Below are 21855 nucleotides of genomic sequence, written 5' to 3'. Positions count from 1 at the left end.
ATTCCTGCTTTTGCAAGCTCTTTTGTTCTCACAGGAAAATTTCTGCCTTCTAAAAATCTGTTTTTGTATAAAGCAACTAAATGGGACTTTGCAACTATATTTCTTCACTGCTCACATTTTACAGGTAAAGCAATTGAGACAGTAAAGCGATCTGCTCAAAGTCATACAGGAAGCCTCCAGTTTCCTCAGACTCTGTACTATCTTCAACTTCCGCAAACTCACTTCCTTTACTGTAAAACCTTCTTAAACAGCAAATGTCTTTTAGTATTTTTTTCTAAAAAAAAAATTAGCAAAAATAAATGTAATATCAACATTTCCTTGATAAAGTTTCAAGATACAAGTTCTAAAGAATTAGTGGTTTTTTAATAGAATGAAATAATTGGTTACTCTACACCTGGTGATTCAGGAAACGTGAACATGGCAAATGATTTAGCAAATCGTATGGAAAAACTATCATTTAATTAATCACATGCATTTCAGCAGCACACACAGTCATGAATTTGGACTAGCTGATACAGTGCAGAATATTACTTTTTCCTCAAAATAATGCACCCTAATCAAGTTTTCTATTTAAAAACTCAGATTAAAAGCAAGATACCAAACTAATGAATCACAGCCTTCAAGTGTGCCAGCAAGACATTGGCAGCCGTGGTGTTGGTTGCTCACATGCCATGATTTCCTCCAGACTCTTCAGCCATGTCCACAGCATTCAAAGCACACACTAAAAACACGCTAAAGTGAAAGTGGTTTGGTTTTCTTCTGTTTGTTTTTCTTTAGTGCTCATTACTCTATTTCCCTAAATCACCTTTTGACCTATCCTCTGGAAGACTTAAGCTAGAAATCACCATGCCGACTTTAAGACTTCCCTGAAAGATATTTCATCCAAGTACAAAACCTATGAAGTAGCTTTAAACAGCAGCATTACTACACATGACCTCAAACCATGAGTGACTACAGCTGTCCTTGTCTCCTGGGTGTCGCAGGATGCTATCCTGCTCAGAGCAGGGCGCTCCGAATAATCTGTAACTGGCTGTGTTTTGACTGGCCATCGCCCTCCGGTCTACGCTCGCAGGATAAGACCCAATAATCTAGGTTTTAGCCGATCTCATGATCTCACCAGTGTTGTTAAGGCTTGAGAGATTTTCAGCACAGTATTAAATTGCTTGTATGAAGACTGGATTAGATCAACTTTTTAAGAAGCATTTATTATGTTCTGAAAACTCTCACCTCCAAGAATATTCAGCTAAGGTAAAGGAAGAAGAGTTTTAGGAAAAGCAGGAAATCCATGTACAGACACACCACATGCACAAGTAGTCTTTTTTTTTTCCCCAATCAAGTCACAGCAGTCAGTGTGCTCCCCTCATTACCAAGCTGACTGCGTTTGTAACAGCTGGGGAGAAATCCTGGCTGCTGCGCAATCAAAGACAGAACTCTCATTGACTTTTGTTAGGCTCCGATTTCATCCGTGCTGATCAAAACACTGGGAGCAGGGAGCGAGCTACCTACAATCCGGTGTCTGTGCCTGCCAACACCACCACGATAAGTAGCAGTGGGATATTTCTGAAAAACTTTCTTGCTATGCAGGAGGGTTTACGTAGCCACACAGCTCACAGAGCAGGCAACAAAAGCTTGTTAGAAGATGCCTCGCCTCTTCTTTCTGACCTTTTGAGAGGAGCAGTAGAAAAGCAAGATGTAGTTAAAAGCACCTAATGAAGGCCAACACAGTCCAATGATTTTGCCAAAGAATTCTTGAGTAGTTTTAAATTAAATAATTGCTTGAAACATACAGACTACCAGCACAACGGGGCTGCTTATGTTGTATCACTAAAATGACCATGTGAAACATTTTAAGAAAGGCTGTAACAAGACACTCTTGTTGTTCTTAAGGAAGTAAACAACAATTGATAGCATGGTTAAGATTTGTGTATCTTACAGTCTGTTTATATCAGAAATAGCCAGAAAAATAATCTTAGTTTTATATGCATAGCACATGGCTCATTTGACAACATCCTATTTAAGAATTTTCAAAATAAACAAACACAAACTGCCCTATAAAACAAACTAGAAAATACAAACACACTGAAAAAACAATTGCTTTTGACTTCTGCACCAGCATTCTCAGCTCATATTGGTAGTCAATATAAATGCAGTCCTACCAATGCTGTACTTCCTTCTCCAATTCAAACTCTATCTCCATTTTTGTTACAAATGATTCCTAAAAATAACAGTCAGCGATTAAAGCATACCAGAGCCGGAAATCAGGGAACATTAGTTTTTTATCCGTTTTCTCAGCTCCATTTGCAAAAAGCCTTGTCAAATGTTTTTCTTTTTCTGGCTGCAAAGACAGGAAACAGTCTCCTCAGAAGAAATTTTTGTTTCCAAGAATAGCAACGTGCTCTTGAGGTCTTATCGCTCTCATTTGTAATAGGAGTAGCACAAGGCAGCCCTGTGAACGCTGACGTGACACACATGACTGTCTTCTTACACACGATCATCTCATGGCACAACCCTGTGCTTCTTCGCAACCCTCCATGCAAATGTTATTCTTAACACGCACCTATTGACCAGGTCAAACCTGAAACAGGCAATAGGAATATCTGTTCAAGGTTGATGCTAATTCTACTTGAATTATCTCCTGAAGTGGGGCATTCCAGATGAATTCCAGCTATAGACCACTAAGACGAAAGCTTCTCAGGTGTCAGACGAAGACCAGACCAGCTGCACAACCAGAACAAGCTGGGAGATGTGTTGATGGTGATAAGCATAAACCTAAAAGACATGGTGGCAGTAACATTTATGGTGATTTGCCGTTTCACACTGCCTAACTGAATTGTAACTCAGAACCAAGTAATTTCTCAGGCACAGCTACAACCGGGCAACGTGCTCCTCTCAGCAGAGCAGTGCTGCGCCCTTACAGCTCAGCAGAACAACTCCAGCAGAGCAAAGCTGCAGGATGCTCTGCTCCACTGGCCAACCCTTCGAGCAGTCCTGTGGAACCATCTGGCTTCAATGGCAGCAGGCCACAAGGCCCTGGATTCAGTGAGCACAAACACGGCAATGACAGGTTGCTCGGAGATCACGTACCCCACTCTCAAACCCAGCCTTGGGGGCTCATCACCTACTTAAAGCTGTGCCAAAGCGCTCTATGAGAGCAAGCCTAGGGGCTCTTAAAAGGGAGATCCGACATTACCACTACAAACTAGGGTGAGAAGAAAAAACATTTGCCTTTTTAAATCCTTCAACGAGAATAAAGGAGCATGCTACTCTAGCTTGCACCTCTTCTAATTCCCAGTTTTGTCGCAAAGCTTCTCTTTCACTGATCCACAACCAAGATGCCATCTCAACAGAACGTCTCCTCCTCCACCGAAATAGTCTATGACAGTCCTGTACAACTCTTGTAGCGATAAGAAAACTAGAAGATGCATCCGTTAATGTCTCAACAGTCAAAAGAAATACTTATTTCTTTAAATAGCTGCAATCTTTTAGCTGTTTCCAATAGCCTTAATGTGTACGTATACCTACACGAGTAAAGACCAACATCAGTTATATAAAATACAGAAAGTTAACTAAGATTGCAGCTCAGCATGCCCTCTTGTATCACGTACCTCAGCCTTGGATAAACAGCATTCACACATAGCTAAGGCATGCCCTACTAGGATGGCTTTAGTGTTGCTTTCATTTTGAACCGATCTCTGTGGCTGTCTGGATAGAGCACAAAGGGAAAAACACACACATGGCCCCTGCTCAACTTCTCTCACCCTCGGGCGTTTCTCAGTCCCGCACTGCGCAGGCAGGAAATGTTCCCATCCACAGAGGAGATCTCTCAAAGCTTAGTTTGAATCTCTCAGCCTAAAGTCTGAAGTTTGGCAAATCACTTCCTTCCACTTGTCTCTTTTCCTCTTCCCACTGCCCGCGCTGCCATTAGTTGGTCATTTCTGGAATGCAGCACGGAGCACAGCTGTGCCCCAAACAGATGGATACCTTGAGGCACATCCAAAATGCAACACAGAAAAAATCCACTGTGCACTTGACAGGGTTGTATTCTGCCACCCTACCTCACACTAGCACAGTGCATTACGCCATGAGAAATCCTGCTGAAAACCACAGGACTGTTTGCAGAACAGGGCACTATTCAGACTGAATGAATGTGGCAGAATTCCTCCAATTATTTACTTTTCATCAACACCTGAGAGTCTACAAGAAACAGAAAGTTCTCTGACATGTACACTCCTCCATGAATACACACAGGGAGGGTCCACACACTCCACCATGAAGAACCAAACCATTTTTGCCCTCATGGTACCCATAAGGATGCATTCATTGCCCACTCCCCTTCTATCCTGACACAAAAAGGAATGCATTGACATCAGGTAAATTCTCTCGCAACCACAGAATCCCAGAGCTGCATCAGTTCAGTCTGCAGCAAAGTTTCTGGTGTGTACTTGACTTTCAGGCTTGATTGTACGGAGCCAGCCTACTCCCAAGGGGAGGTGGAGGAAGAGGTGAAAGCAGCAGCATCAATAAGAGGGACAGTTCATGACTCCCAAATACATTTTTAGCAAAGCTGACATGAGCAATGGCTACAGAGCAGCTGCTGCCAGAGCAGACCATGAGACAGACCTAGTTTGTGAACACAGATCGAAACCAGAATTGTCCCAGGAATTAATTCTTGAATTTCAATCCAGACAAACTACAGTACTGAGGGTTTTCCTCAGCCATAATTGAGAGATTATCTGAATGAAGCTATCTCCTATGAAGCTTTAAGAAAAAAAAAAAAAATTCTCAATGCTTGGGCCACACTGGCTACAAGTTTGCTCAGAAGTCCTCTCAGGCATCATCCAAGTGACCCCAATATCTATATTTTTTAACGGAACAAAGCACGTTGAGTAACTTGGCAGGCAGAGCAACGTCAAGGAGCAGACTCTCACCTAAGAAATAGAAACTCTTCTCTCATATGGACAGTAACAGGTCTGCTTAGGAGCCACTATCACAACCACTAAGTCGCAACGGGTAGAAGTCTTAGGTACATTTGCAACCTGAGAACGTATTCCTTGCCAGTGCTCATGAAGTCAAGTCCAAATACCCCTCCTGACGTTACTGGCATCATCTCCTTTTATCTTGTCATAGACAAGCCAGATTAAGACTCTACTTTGTAGTACTACAGGGTCCTCAGCTCAGAAAGTTGACACTTCCATGGCTACCCAAAAGTAAGGTTTTGGTGCAACTGAGGTAGCATGAAAAATGACAGCAGAAGCAAGTTCTTTCCCTGAACCATTGAGGGACAATGCCCAACTCATCTGTGTGCTTCGTGATGACAGTCTTCATACGGCAAAGGGGAATTCAGTTGCGTGCAGTTGACCTCAGCAACCTCAAGAGGAAAGCGGCTGGGGCACAATCTTCCCATGGAGCCTAGAACTGGCATTTCAGGTTTGAAGCAGCTAGCAAGATCCCAGCTGAAGATGAGAATTACTCACATGAGAGCATGGACACACTAAGATCATGAGAAAACAAGAAGTTGAAGCAAGGAACTGTACCATAAAGAGTTTCACTTCACCAGGCAGCTGGGAAGAACTGAAACAGTGAGTTGTCCCTCTCACATGCAGACACACCGTGTATGAAAAGCAGGCAGGGTGTTCGCCTGCCTTCAGTGACTGCGAGGGCAAAACAACTCACCGGGTGCAGTGGGAACACAACAAGGGCTGCCCTATGGAAGAGGAATGCATAATGTGCTAGAGTTGAATCATTTACTTTTGCTGCTAACAATATTCAAGTTTCACAGAGAGAGTACTTGCCTGGTTTTTCTTAGTTTTCCAATGATCAAATATCACCATGCAACAAACCAGGTGATTTGTAAAACCATCAAGGCAACCACACCTGTGTAAAAACCCTCCCAAGCTCAAAATCAGGACAGAGGAAAGAGGAGGTGTCTGTCTTTTGAACAGCACCAAATCACTGTGAATTTGGAAATCATCCCACTTGTCCAATCTTTAGACTGGCCTGCCTGGTTTTGATTTGCTGATTCTTCCCTTATTTTCACCATTAGGAACTACTTTACATGGCAAAACACGATACAGGCAGCCATCAAGTACGCCTTTCACAGCAGTCAAAAAAATCCAATAGAGGTACAAATTGCACGTCAAACAAATTTTAACCATCATAAAACCAACACAGAGCTTTGCATACTATTAAGACCCGTGCTGCTGCAAGGCTACAGGCTTGTACTTGTCACAGAAAACCAAAAGAAGTGTGATTTATTTGTGCACCCCCAATCATCAGCTGGTGTAATTCCACTTCAATCAATAAGCTAAATGAGCATGAAAACAGAGCAATGCAGGCATGCACCAGACCCACGAGTTGAAAGATCACCACGCTCATCCTCCAGGACCCTGTTAAATGCACAATCCTTAGTGCATATCAAAAGGGTTTCCTTCGGAAACAGAAGCTCTTAAGTCTGATGTATTTGCCTTGATCATTTCCTGCTGTACTGGAGATCATCTTTCACGCATTTATGACAACTCTGCATATCGTTTCCATATTCCAGATGGGAAAATGGGAAATTACAAAAAAAAAAATTGTAAAGATGTTTGTATCTCAGTTATAATGAAAAAAATGGGAAGTGTACCACTTTACAGTTATTTGGACATCTGAATGACTTAATTCAAATTATGCAAGACTCTGTTGACAAGAATGTGGATCTCCCAACTCCTACGTGCGGCCCAGGAGTGATCTTGTGACTTAGTGGACTTGGTAGTGTTAGGTTAACAGTTGGACTTGATGCTCTTAAGGGTCTTTTCCAATCGAAATGCTTCTATGAACGTGTAGCATACCAGTTGAGGACATAACAAGCAGCAAGCATGAGAACTCTGCCAGCAAAAGTTCTGGAAATACCAAGCTATTCATTAATTCGTATCATAAAAGGTTTTGCCAAGCATCAGCCCCCTGTGATATTTACACAACAACCACCTTCCCCTCCTGCAGATCCCAGCATGATTGATGCATTTCTGGTTTACAGCATGAAGTGAGAGAGGCTACGTTTGAAAAACGCCTGCAGGCAGAAGCAGTTTCCTTTTCAACACTATTCGCTCATAAATGAGCAATCTACAAGAATCAGACAAGGACTCATAATTCATAAAAGCTTAATATTCATGTCACAAGAATGAAGCAGCCAACCATGTCTGACAATTGTTTTCTGTTAAAGGCTAAGAATTACCAGCAACAGCAGGTAAAAATACCGCCAGCAGGCTCTTTTGCTGTTCTCATGCTGTCATTATTTGACCAATACTAAAATAATTTCCCTTTTATTCACCCATTACTTAAGCCATACTTACTACAAAAGTCTAGAAATAAACCAAAAAGGAATCCAGTTACTGCCCACTTTCTTCACAAGAAAAACAGCAAGTCCTCTTGCACTGTACTTAAAAGGTCTAATCACCCTATCAGTCCACATAATGGAAAAAATAGGTAAAAACACCAGAAGCAACAGAAAAATGCCCACTAGAATGCTTCCTATTCCTCTGTTGAGAGACTTACCAGCTCAATATTGTACTTCAGGGCAGGGGGGGAATGTAATTTCCAGGACTTTGGTCCTGCACTGCACTTCAATACATGCTTAACATTTACTTAGTGGGACTATTTCTAAACGCAAAGTTTTACTGGACTGAGCCAGACTTCCGTAACGGACCAACAATTTGAAAATGAGTTAAAGTGCCCTGACAGTCTCCTGCCTTGTTACACTTTATTTTATATTTGTGTTATAAATATTTGTAACAATAATGCTTGGAATCCCTGTTTTATACCCACTCATCCTAGGGATAAAAGGTCTTCAAGAGGAGGAACAAGATCACATCTCGACTAGACACATTTCATAGCCCGTGACACGCAAATTAATCAGCTTTGAACATTTACTACAGCAGGAACATAGATTCATAAACTACTAGCTAAAATAGAGCACTAACATAAAGCTCCTAATTTTACCAGTCTTGAAGGATAAACAGGTTGAAAACCAGATTCCCCACCATCACAAAACAAGACGTCCCATATGTCTCATTAGAATAATTTTCCAGAAAGATCTATTGATCTGATCTGGCTGAGAAGCAGGAAAACATGAACCACAATCTTCATAATTCTTTCAGTCAGTCTCAGTACTGCAGTTTCTCTGTTTATTTCAGGCTTTACACAGTGTTGCAGGACTCTTCCCTAAGCAAGCTTTTGGCTAACAGAGCCTTAAGCACAGATGGGTCTCTGACCATATTTAGCAGGGATTCTCCTGAAGGCACTGCTGCCTGATTTTAGAACATTTGATTCAAATGGTTCAGTGACTTGGCCAGAGCACATAACCCAATTTTTTTACTGCTCAGTTCATTAGCAAAGCTCATGTTTATTAACTACAAAAAAAATTTGCATACCACTGAACTCCCTTATCTGTCTTAAACAGCAATTAATAATTGTGAATTATTAAAAAAAAAAAAATCAATTACCGATTTCCTCTCTTGTTTCAGCTCCTGCACATAGCGTGTTAACTCTCCAGTGATAAGAGAGGTCATGTTCTCTGAAATGACCTCATGCTGTCCGGCATAGTCATTCATTTCACTTAAAGTGGCTAGGAAGGCTCTAGTTGATGTGTACCTGCAGAGGACAAAAACGCATTTTGCTTTTAGCCCCTTTCTTTTCAGAAAGACACACTGCAAAGGGAGGTTGTATCCTTCTCAAGCATTTAATATTGTTATGTGAGACTGAATATGGATTAGCACAGATTCACTTGAAGGAATTTCTCAAAAGGAAGCCTATCCCACACCCTGACAAGTTGTCTGATAAATTTATCTGGATTTAGACAGTTTGACATTGGTTCCTAAAATACCACAGCTTTAGAGTGCCAGGTTTTTTATCAGCACAGCTCTGGGACTTCACTATTCTAATCTCTATTCACCACACATTTCTAGCTACACTCTTTTGAGTCCTACAATACAATGCACCGAGCCATCAGTACACCCGACCTGGCAAGTTCCTGTCCAACATTTTGGCTAGTGCAGTGCAGAAAAGAAAATTTTTCATAGTGTACATTGGATTTAAATCATCTACAGTTTATAAAGGTAGTGAGTTTACTAACCAGGTGTTCATTGACAGCCCTTATTTTTTAGTACTTCCCATCATAAGGTTTATTTTTCATATTTAAAAAAATCTCCTATACAACATTCCATGTATTATTAAATGGAAGAAACGAACATCTGTGCACAGAATTTCAGAACAGTGGATTATGTCACTGGTATATTCAGCATAGAGTCAACAAAGCTGCATTTAAATGCCCCAGCTGGCAGTGCTGGTCAGCTGGAAAGCAGCAGCTTTGAAGCACTTGTACATACTAAAAAAATCTATTACTTTTAGATGGTAGCAATCTGCATTAATGTCACCTAAAGGGTGAAAAAGCAAAGCAAATGGGGAGAGATTTAGAGGAAACAGAGGGGAGTGGTGCAAGTAGGCAAGAAAAAGGCATCAGAGAAAAAACAGGGAAAAAAAAACAAACTAAAAAAGAGAGACTAAAACTGTAGTCCAGTGCAAGCAGCCACACTCCCAGTCAACCTGTGGTGCCTCTAGAGAAATCCCGGTTGCAGAGATAGAGAACCAAAGCCACAGAACTACAGACTGACAAAAAGCTTGAAACCAGATAATATTTAGACAGTCTGTATCAAAGCAGTGTCCGAGGCACCCAAAGGTCGCATGACAAATCCCAGACATTGTTTAGAGACATGAGGAAATTAGACTGAGGTGAACGCTATATTTGAAAGGGCAAAGGATACACAGGATCATCTGTGCCATATCACATGAACAGCTCCACTATCCTTTTACAGCAATGTAAGATGTGTCAAAAAAGCTTGTAGTAAACTCAAAATATCCATTCACAGTATAACTAGCCAAAGGCAGATTTATTCATAATCCCAGGTATAGACCAAAACAGCTGATTTACTGGTAACATACACTTCCTTACTTACATATCAATATCTCAGGAAACAATGGCATGAATAACTGATTCCCAAACAGTGTCACTAAAAACATTTTAAAATTAAAAGGCTGTTATCTCTCTTAATGTGAGCCACAAGAATAGCTGCACAGAGAAGCTTGGGGGTCTGACCCAAATACCTGAATTAATATAATTGTGCAGTTGGATCTGTATGCAAACTTATTTGAAACATTTCATATTCCAAGGTCAAGGGTTCGAGTCTGCTGCTGGGCTCTCCAGAGGCAGGCAGAGCAGCCTCCTGCAACGCGAGGTCACCGGGGCAGAGAGTGCAAAGCCTTCGTTCAAAGCCGATGCGTTACAGAACACTGACGTTGAGAAACTTCAAAGTGCTCTAAGGAAAAAGGTTCTCGCTCTGGCTTGCAGCCTGTCTCTTGGAAAGCTCCTTCTCTAGAAAGTTCTTGTTGAAGAATATCTCTGATCTTGTCAAGGGCAGGAATGTTTTTAAGGACACGTGGTTTATCATCACCGGTATCCACGTCCGCAGTGTCACCCGGCACAGGAGCTGGGCGCTGAGGCTGTGGGAACCGTGAGCGAGCTCCACCGTGGCACCCTCACACCAGGGAGACACAGTGAGAATACGTGGAGCAGCAGCTGAGACCACACATCGTCCTTCAACAGCAGCACGTCGTGTGTCGATCCATCCCAGGGCTCTGGGAGAACAACCTCCATCCCTCACCTTACTCTGAGAGCCACTGGTTTCTCCGTGGTGTTACAACATTATCCCTGTAGTAAGTTATTAATCTGTGCTGTCAGTCTATTCAAGTAATTTAAGAGTTACGCAGACTAAAGTTTCATGCTAAAATTAGCAACCGTTTCTGTTCCTGATAAAAGTAGTTAAGAGTTTGGTGTCCACTTCAAAGAGTCAGGATCCTAGAGTCTGGTTTAAAGTTTTTAAAGTACATAAAAAACCCACAAACTAAAATCCACCAAACTAGGCATCCAGAAATCATAACATAAAAAGGGAACTAAGCAGTTACCAACCAAATACAAAGTTCACTCCTTAGTATCTACCATGTGACCCTGTCTCTGCATCTATGATTTCTATACTTGTACAGTTGAATTTTAAAATCTTTGTTTTAAAAGTCAAACTGTAGCTGGTAACACAAACTTTTCCCCTTTCTCCTTCAATGCATGCTTACCCAGCAGTTGATAATGAACATACCTGTATTCTTCCTCTTCTTTGGAGTTCTTTTTGGGTTGGTATTTCTTTGAAAGATTCCTAAAATTAAAAAATATATATGTAAAAAATTAAATTTAAAATCTCCTTTAAATTACCTGGATAATCTCTGCACGAATACACATTCTGTGGGACTTTGGATTTTATTTGCAGTGACCAGACACCGTTTCAGAAGTAGCACTCAAAGAATGGGCCGCACAGTGCTTCAGCACATCTTTAGAACTGCAATAAAGTAGCAGATTCTGGACCCAAGAGGTTCACAAATTAAGGTCATGAAATCAATACACCCGAGCTCTGGTTCTGCTGATGCACAAGTCTCCTCCATCTGATCTGAAGGAGACTCTTTTACAGTAAAACAGCTGGTCCTGAAGTAGAGGGACCTGCTTTACAAACTCCACCCAGTAGAAGGTGCTACTCCATACCCAAAGGTCAGCCAGTCCATTAAATGCAGCAATTGAGGCTCCTGGCCAGGGAAATTTACCTTTAGCAGGATGCTTCTAAGGAAAAGAAAACTCTTTATGAAGCTGTGGGAAGCTGCACTGAGTTGACAAAAGGGGAGTCATTTTAAGATTATCAACTGATGCTGGAAGACATGTGAAATTTGATTATCCCAATTAGCACAGATGATTGCATCTCTCATTACCCCACATCCAAGCACTGATTTTCAAATATCGATATGCTCCTCAAGCGATCGTATCTTGAATAGGAAATCTGAGCGTAATTGTTAGTGCATTTCACAGACATTACGTAGTCCACTGACTGCAAGCCCCTGGGCAGCACCAAGGCAAGGGTTTGATGAACAGGTGCTGTCCCCAGCGCTCAGTACACCTTTCTGACATGTAAAGCTCAGCATTACGTGCATATTGCACCACAGCACACTTTGGGTGTCCTTTAAACAATGCAAACCAGAGAGCTGACCAATGCCAGTTTGTTCCAATGACTAACAAATTTCACTGACCTATCTATGCAAATTCTTTGGAGGAATCCCAGAACTCATCCAGCTGAAAAGAAACTGCTTTTTTGGAAGTGTGACCACCTCCCTATTGCACGTCCTTTTCACTGCTAACTGGGAGATAGCAGGACCTCTTATCTAACATTTCTTATTCCTTTTATTTTCCTTAAGGAGTTAAGGAGCATCTGCTGAAACAGAGTAGTAGCCAGAACTCTGGCAGATTTGCACAGGCAGACACGTGTTTCTCAAAATTTAAGTCTCCCTACTGGAAGGGATCCAACTAAGCATCTCCTTCCCAGCCTCTGCCTTCTCTGAAAAGAGCATGCTCCGAAACAACGAACTCGTCTCTAGTTCTGCACAGAGCAGCTTCAACCACAGAACACCAGCATGGGAAGAATTCTACAAACTGTTGTGCGTGATTACGGTAAGTCTTGTGGCACTCTCCGTACGCCATGGGAATGTCTCCCTCCACACACCTGCTTAACGAGGAAACCACACAAAAACATGCACAGAAGCCTGCACTAATAAGGGATTTTCAGACACACTCGAAGCACCCTGTCATGTTGCCCAATTAATTCTGACATACACAACTACTGTCTTCTTGTGAATCTTTATACGTGTAGAAATGCTATAGAGCTGGGGCAAAAAAATCCAGGTAGTGTGTTTTCACAGAAGAAAAAGATTCCGAAAGCATAACAAGGATTAGCAGAGTCAAACATTTTATTATTTTCTATATATTTTATAAAACACAAAATATAGAGTCTATATATTTGGTATTTTTCTTTTCCTTTTCTTTTTAAGTCAAAAACATACATGGTGTTTTAACCAGGACACACACAAAAAACACAGAAGTGATACTGAATCCAGAAGTGTTGCTGAAGTTCAGCACGCAATCGTGCCCTGCCACGACCAGAACCCCAGCACTTCCCAGGCTCAAGCTCATGAAGCAACGACAGCTTCAGATCTAACAGTGATTAAAGAGAGAACTAACATATAAAATTAAAGACCAGCAGTAAAAGAGCAATTCTGGAAAGATTTTGTGCATCATTTCTTTTGCCTTTCCAGCTTGTTTCTCTGCTCCCTTATTCCCACTTCTGTGGCATCTTGCACTTTCTCTCACACTTATCATCCACCAGAGGTTCCCAGTTCTCAGATTATCCTGGTAACCTAAGCATTTTTTTTCCAATACATCTTCCTCAAGGCTATCTGTCCATCACCACATTAAGCAGGGCTTTTGACACACTTTGTGATGCTTAGTAGTGATCAGGGAAGGAGAAAAACAAAGCACCACTTCAGCCCTCAGAGAACAGAGTCCAGCATATAACATCTAATGGAAGCTCAAAACCAAGCAGAAAACATGTTTCACAAACGAAAAGTTCAACAGCTTTACTTACCATATAAATAAAACTTAGAGTTAAATCCACAGGAGTACCTTGTGTTAGCTTGTCCCTTTTTAATATGCTGCTGCCCTTTCACACCAAACGGACAGATATGACACAAGAAAGGTTAGCACTAGGCTTGAGGAGACTTACTAAAAGCAGATGCAGGATTATTATTTTCTTTTAAACATCCAGCACTGTTTTATCTCAACATTTGACAAGTCTACACTCTTGTTTTTTCTTCTATATCTCTAACTTCTTAGATTACTCCAAACAACATTGTGTTTAAGAGCTCCTCAGAAATGGATGTATTTGTCCTCAACTCATACCCATGCGTGGGAGAGACAAATGCAGCTATGCAGGGGGAATTAAAATACAGAGAAAAGAAACAAATTGATTAAGTTTGGTTTGGAACTCTAGGACAGAATAAGAAATAAAATTCAGGATTTCAGAGTTTCTGCACAGTCACGGGTAAAACTATCTTCCACTTTCCTTGCTTATTTTGATCATCTGTATTTTCCCAGTTAGGCTCTTCATCCCTGAAACTTGTCATCCTAAGAAATTCAGAGCCTAGTGCATGATTCCTCCTAAGATGGGCCCTGCTTACCCAGACAGTCTGCTGGGGTTTCCCAGTGTAGTCATACTCTTTCTTCCAGCTCATTTTGCCTCTGTAATTCAATCTCTTCTCATCTCCATAGGATGGGAGCAATTTGTTCCTGCACAAGTCATTTTCTATTTCCTGCTTGTCTATAGCAGAAACCCCGGGGGAATCCTTGTGGCATTCCCCTGAGAAAGCACATAACCATAAAGGCAGGCCTTTATGATATATAACAGATCATTGTGCATCTCAAATCCATTCTAACCTAAGAACCAAGAATTCTGGGTGATTTTCTTTTAATGGATGCTGTGCTTTAGATAGATCCAAATCAACTAGAACCCCAGATCTCCATCTCTCTAAATACTGAGAAGATGGTATGAGCTCTGCTATGTATTATAGTCATGCCAAAGCAAGGGTAGGGATTTACTGGAGGTTTAGGGAAGGCTTAGTCCTGCATTCCCCTTCCCAGTTAGCTCCACCACCTCCAGCTGATCACCCTGGACCTTAGTGGCTGCCAAAATCCTTGCCCCACGGCCTCTCTCGGTAGCAGCAGGACCACCTGCGTGTTGTATTCCCTCCTAACTTCTGCTCACCTTTCATTTTTTCTACCATGCTGGGAGGGTTCTTAGTATCCCTTCCCCACTGAAACTGCATCTGACCTCAAGGAATAGGTTTTCCGGGTCTGGGTCATATACACTTGTCTCTTTACCTACAACTTCATGGTCAACCCAGATATGTAGAACATACATAACAGGAATTTCCAGTAATTTAGCTACTTCAAATAACTTCACAGCATCTCTGTGCTGTTCAGGAGACAAATCACCAGAACAGTGGCAAGATTATAAACTGTCAAAGTTCAAATTTCAGGCTGCAACCTGGCTAACTACAGAGATGAAATTTCCAAGGGCTGACTTTCTGACCTGCAGTTTCTCCAACATGCATTCATACAGAGCCTGTCTTTTATGACAAGAAACCCTAAGCTTCACCTTACAACAAATGATCATTATTCTGTTGTGTTCTTAAACTCTTCAGGATTTACGTGCAGCTGTTCTAATTTCCTGGAAAACTTTAGAATAACTATCCTCAAACCCTGAGCCATTAATTGTGCGTCTCAGTCATCTAAATATCCTTTCTTATTGCAAAGCATAAGATTTTTGGCAGAGGTCATAAAACAGTATCTTGAATTAACTTTAGCTTTCCATTCTCTAAATTAAAGCTATTCTCTAAAAGCCATTATTATAAGGCAAACAAATTACCACCACTGAAAAAGTAAACTCGCAGATGATTACAGGCTTTGAATAGATTTAACTCCAAGTCCAGAACTTCACGTATCAACTTACCTAAGCTGCTTTGCATAGCTGAGTTCAATCTCTGTTCTTTCTTTTACAAACTTGATGTATTTTTCCAGAACATCAATACCCCACTGCGTGTGTTTTTCTAAGTTGTCAAACTGGTCCTGCAATGAATCAAAAAAATTGTTTTGTCTCGTTGGACACAGAGATAACTAAAAATAATTTCCAAAGTGCATATCACCATGAAGAAAGTGTTATTAATATTTTCCATTACCACAGTTAAGACACTTTTGTAACAACACAGGTTTTTAATCGACAGAAATATGTCTTTTAACATGACACCAATTCAGAAACAGTCCTCATTGCTCATTTCTGAATCTGAATTTTTCATTTCAGAAATCCTGGCAATTCTACTGAATATAATCTTCTAATATAAAGACATCGGATAAGGAATAGATACTCTTGTTGGTATTTTATTTGACTCTGAAAAGTTTACCAAAGTTCCACGAATTTGAAGTCTACTCCTAATTAATAACCTCGATTTTCATCTAAAAAAAATACGATTTATACTCAAGCTTTGTGAGTTATGAATTTAAAATATCATTTAGAACAGCTAACAATCTTTTTACAGAACAGAATTTGTTTCCCCATAGCCTGGTTTATTCTAAAATAGAAGATATGATAAGAAATGATGCCACCAAAAAATGGCATTAGCTGTGTTTATGGTATTTGCCTACCTCCATTTATATACAGATGCTACTTTGTTCTTCAAATATCGTTGCCCTCAAAAACAGTCACACATGTTTTCAATAAAATCTTTTTCAATCGAGAACATTCCACAAGTCAGTCTGGGATTTGCAAATGCCAAGAGAAATTAAGCAACTCTAAATCCAAATTAATTATCTAAGCCAGCTTATTACTATCTGCAGATTTAGCCAAGAATTATCTCATTTTTAAAAATTTTGTTCTTTAACAACACTCAAATTCCATAATCATCCATTCCACACAGCATTTCAGAAGTTAATGTTTCTACAAGCCTTGGAAAATATTTTTAAACTGCGATGCACTTATCCTGACAGAAACACAACGTAAACAAGGTCTTCAGTCTCAGCCTGACTTATTTGGCATCAAGTTCCATTATGGTTTACATGGAAAATAGTGAATAAGTTTGTACATCTGCAGTACAAAGGTTAGATTTACAACATTTTCCAAAAAATCTGTACACAAGCAATAGATTTGGGTCAGATTCTTAGCTGCTACAATTCGAGCTTCTGAGAGAAGCGACGCTGAAGATCTGCCAGGGATCTGGCCGTGTGACTCGCAGTTTGCAGAGCTATCATCAAACGCTATCAAAGCAATACAAACCCACTTCCTCAGATGCACAGAGCAGAAAAACAACAGAGGAGTACCACAAAGCCTGGGTTGTGAATATGTTGCTTTTAAGCAAACACTGCTTTCTGGCTCTGCCAGTAAATTAGGTCAGTATCGGGAGAGATTCTTCTAGCATCAAACAAAAGAATCGCGTGCGCAGAAGCTGCTACTTGCTAACAAAACTGTATTAATTGCATTTGGAGAGGAAGAAAAAGGAGCCATGTTAGAGGTGGAAAATCCGCACAACTCCAGCAAGAAGTTAGGTTAAGACAGCAGGTAACATGCACGGCATAGGACATACAGGGTTTGTGTAGCTGCGTTATTTGCTCTGGTTTAGCATAAAGTGCTATTTTAAACCATTTCAGCCAAGCCAGACTAGGCTTCGACTTAATTTATGTTGATTAAAGAGGCACTGAGGGCAGAGCAGCAAAAGGGCAATCGTACAAAATTACAGAAATAGTGAATATCTAAGCCTTGTGCTCCAGGAATTAAGAAAAAGTGGTTAAGGGTAACAGGAAAAAAAAAAATAATCAAACTACACAGAAGAGCCTGACTTCCAGCAATATAAACCACTCTTAAAAAAATAGGTAACATCATTCACTCAAAAAATAGGCTGTATGCATTCTGCAAAAGGGAAGGCATGTAGTAAGCAGTAAATATTTGCACAGAGACAAATCCTCATTTCAAATAATTTCACAGCTGGGAAGAATAAAAAGATGACGTGACACTGGTAACATCACAGACCTCTCCTCCTCCCGGAGGGCTCAGGTCAGGGAGGGACACGCTGTGATGTCTGGAGTCCAGCGCCAGCACAACACGGCACCTTCTGCTCCGCTTCAAACATACCGTCTCTGAATCTCTCGGATTATGCTGGTGTCGAGAAAGTAGCACAAACACGACCTTTCTAAGGTTTCCGATAGAGGTCTTATAGCTCTCTCACACTCTTCCACAATTTACATTACTTAACATAAGGAGATGCATATAAAATAAATACGCCACGAGGCAGTCCATTACTCACAGGTTCACACACACTCCCAACTTCAAGAAAGGAAATCTCAGGGAGGGAAATCCACACCCTAATAATCCCTGTAAGCAAATTAAGCTGCCTTTATCAGATACCATGCTAGGAGCAAGAAGCTAACTTACAGTCCTACTGCACCCTCATCCCAAGAGGGAAGGACACGGTTTCCCATAGGGAAGAATGCCTTTCAGGGAGATCCTGCCCTTCAAGGTAATTCAGGCTGCTGACTGCCGGGAAACGTAGAACAAGTTCACCCCAGAAAGGCAATCTTGGTGGTGGCATGTCCAAACCTCTTCCATCACCACCACCTTGACTCAACTCTAGATCAGAGTAGGAGTAAAAACCTGAAAATGGCTCCAGGGAGCTGCCTCAGTGGGGTCTGTGATCGCACAGACGCATCTGGGCCAATTCGGTGATCTCAGTGTGTTGAGTCTGGCAAAAGAAAAGTCCATGAAGCGCGGCGCGGAGGTGAATGCACCGCGTCGCAGCTGTCCGACAGACCAGCCACGCCAAGATGCTAACTTGCCATTTATAACGTGAGCAGAGACGCTCGTCCTGCACCGAGCGGTAAACCAGAAGAACCTCAACCAGATAAACAACGAGCACTGACCTCTTCTATTAAGCAACAAGGCGAGCAATTTAGCAAGCAATTTAACCCTCTCCAGACTTTGCCAAAGAGAAGAGTTTCTCGCCTTTTCCGAGCACAAAACGGGTTTGGCCCATGTGCCATTTCGCAGCCAACGCCCCACACCAGTGTGCTACACCAGGGTCACGTATTCCCTTATCCGTTCTCTCTTCAGTGTTTCTTAGGAATGAAAACAGTCACAAAAGGTGGCCACATCACCACTTGGCTGAGCACGAGGGTCCAAAGGAAAGGCAGTGGGTCCCTGCACAGCTAGTCCTCATTTCATGGATCTGCTCAGCAACCTGAAGGTAGGCAGAGGCGTTACACGGAATGCTTTCATCACAAAGCAAAACCTTGACCTCACGGAATCCGGAAGCACAGAGATACACACACACAAGGCAAACCCAACATTTCTGAAAAGAATTTTGAGAGTAGGTAACAACAACATCATGTTCATTACAAAAACACATTATCACAGAAAATCAGAGAGTTAAATAATCTCAAGTATTCTGTGACAAACGTGCTCTAGCTTTAGTACCTTTAACAATGAGATTTTTCACCTTTCTCCAAAATAGACTGCCTCTCACATCAGAAGCAAACTGCTAGAAAATTACTGCAAAAGATTCCCAGACTCCAGTACTACGCTTCATTCAAGTTTGCACTGACCTTCAGAATCATTTTATAGCTTTAAAAAAGTTCTTCACAGTCATCAACGCCAGCAAACAAATATCTCACAGCGGGGAGTGATGTCATCAGTAAAATAGCTAGTACTTTGGCTAACTTAAGCATTTGCAGCGCTTGGTGTAAGAAGCTTCTCAAACAGTAAAACTCTACGAGGACTTTCCATCACAGAGATCAATAAATGTACCGGTGTCCCACTGAAGCCAGGAAGAAGCTAGGGGCTGGGGAAGCATCTGCCTTACAAAAAGAAGCAGAAGTGCAGCTTGTGAGGGTTTATCTGTCTCTGCTCTGAAGGAACTTGGCTCTAGTCTAATGAGAGTGAAGGATGGGTACAGGTTTAGGAGGTGAAGTGTGCCACTACAGTCGTCCATCATCAGTTGGAAGATGGCTCAGGTACCTTCGTGAGCTGCTGTTTCAGCCTTCAATTTTAACACACATTCTCCTCTGTTCATTTTTGCAGCCTCCTTACCCTTCCAGTTGCGGCTAACATCAGAAAACACTAAATTCCACAAGGCTTTAGCATTCCTCAGGAAACGCAAGAAAACAAGGCAAGCAGCATGACATAGTGTTCAGTGAGAACGCTCCCACCAGACCACAGTGGGGGTGGAAACAAAAGGTCACTTTTTGCACCTGTTTTCTCCGAAAAAGAATCACCAAAACACTTTCTGGAAGCATTCACTGCTTTCCACTGACTCACAGACTAGTTCACAACTAGGAACACGCTTGAGCAAAACACTGCATCGACAATGAGTATCATCACAGCAGGCTCCCACCACTGCCTTCACACTGTTGTCTGTGTTCTTTGGCCTCCCAACGTGCCACATCTCATGTTTTCCCATTTTCAGGTGCCTATACTGACTTGTGATATCAACAGCTTATTCAGAAGAATAGACTTGTGATTGACAATCAAGATGCCCACGTAATTAACCCGCTCATACAGCTGTAACTTCATCAGATTCCACTGGCTTCCCAGTGACGGCAGCACATGCCAGTGCAAACCCTTCGTGCCTTCCCCGAGCGATGGAGGAGTTTGAATGCACAAGCTGACCCACCCGACTTCACGTGGGTGGGAAAGCAGAACCTCTGCTGTAGGCTGCTGGAAACAGCTTCTTTGGATTTGTTCAGTTTAACACATTCTGGAGCCCGCACACAAAAACTGAAGCTCAAAAGAGGAAAGAACTTTAGTCATTAACCTGAACGGGAATTGGACATTCAAGTACCCAGCGTGCTTTGCCAATTTTATCCCTAAGGCAAAGCGTGTTTCTAACTTCATTTCTGTTTCCATTAATTCTCTCCTGGTATTTCTACCGCTGCCCAAATAACCTCACATTCATGCATTCTTTCTGAAACTCCACTGCATGCTTGTTACACTGAGAATGCTTAAAATGGAAATAGTGCTGCCTATTTGCTTTTCTTCATTTTAACGGCTACTTTGAGTTGTCAGATCCCCTCACTTCTCAGCTGTTCTCCTCAAGTCACATTCCCCAGCTATGCAAAACATTTTGGGAAGAAGAAAGTTAGCCATAAAAAAAAAAAAAAAAAAAGCTTTCTTCCCTTTTCTAAGCCATATAACATGGAGTACAACCAATTATTGAGCAATAAAGAAAGTGTTATTCATGTGGTCTCTGAAGATCAGCTCAGTGAGATACTCCTTCCTCTTTCACGAGTGCTTCCATCTATTGCAAAATAGTCCAACACAGGGCTTGCTCAGATCCAGTGAGGAATGGAACCTTAATTTGCCTCCAAGGGGCTTCAGCATCAACACGTACTGCAGGAAAGTGGGTGTCCTTGCTCTTCTCTCCGTCTCTGTGGCCAGACGACGCTCACTCGGGTCGTCGTACTCCCGGTGCCCGGTAACTGCTCTTCACCAACAGAAAGGCTCATGACGTAGAGCCCAACTCCACCATGAAGCTTGGACAGAAGTCCTGGGGTTTTTATTTGGTTTTGACTGCAAATAGAACATTAGATTCTGGGAGACTTTATCAACTAATTCTGCAGGTTTCATCACTGTGTCAAACTCGCTCAGATCAGACTCCGGTGGCAGTGTTTACTACAGCAGTAACCAGGCCCAACTGTCACTCTGTCACTCTGCTACTTTCAGCAATAGGAGTGCAGAATTATGAAGAATGCTAGTACAGACAGAAGTAGTGAAGAAAGAGTATGCTGAAAATTCAGATACTAATAACAGAAAAACAAAGCCTTTATATTTAGCGTATTCCTCCTATAATTCTAATCGAGCAACATAATAAAAGATTCATGATTAAACATTAAGAATATTTGAAAACTTTCTACTGCCTCATTCGATTTCATCCCGTCCCCAAATCACTTGTTTATTCATTGCCCTGAAACATAAGTAGGAATAAGGGAATTAAATACTAATTTTCACCTCTGGTTCACACCTTGCCCTGCTACATCCCTGGGCTTTTTTTTCCTTTCTTCCCCCCACTTTTTTTTTTTTTCTCTCAACACTCTCACCCATTTCCATAGTCAAAAAGGAATTGAAGTGAAGATCAAGAATACATTACAGTGTTCAAATTCTAAATTACTTTTTTAGATTCCATGGTTTAACAACTTAAAATCATAAAAATAATTAACAAGAGGAGGCCTTCATAGGCTCTGTTAAATCCCATATGGCACTATAGTGCTAGCAGAACATAACATAGTTCAGATCACAGATCCTTGGAGACGCACAATAAAGCTATATGCAAATGTTAAACAGTTTTCAGGCAAATTAATAATGAAAG

At 41.4% G+C, this 21855-nt stretch overlaps 1 protein-coding gene across 1 annotated transcript in view; it reads right to left on the bottom strand.

Annotated features, from left to right (window-relative positions):
* FNBP1 (formin binding protein 1) overlaps positions 1–20995 on the bottom strand; it is a 67293-nt gene extending 46298 nt beyond the window's left edge. The window contains exons 1-4 of the mRNA XM_009866981.1: positions 20939–20995; positions 15462–15577; positions 11178–11234; positions 8478–8625 (exon numbers count right to left, since the gene is read on the bottom strand). Coding sequence (XP_009865283.1) covers positions 8478–8625; positions 11178–11234; positions 15462–15577; positions 20939–20995 — 378 coding nt within the window. The remainder of the gene's footprint in view (positions 1–8477; positions 8626–11177; positions 11235–15461; positions 15578–20938) is intronic.
* Positions 20996–21855: the final 860 nt, after the last annotated feature.

This window comes from Apaloderma vittatum, unplaced genomic scaffold, assembly GCF_000703405.1.
Source record: "Apaloderma vittatum isolate BGI_N311 unplaced genomic scaffold, ASM70340v1 scaffold2863, whole genome shotgun sequence".
Taxonomy (NCBI): domain Eukaryota; kingdom Metazoa; phylum Chordata; class Aves; order Trogoniformes; family Trogonidae; genus Apaloderma; species Apaloderma vittatum.
This window is presented reverse-complemented; position numbering and strand designations above follow the sequence as displayed.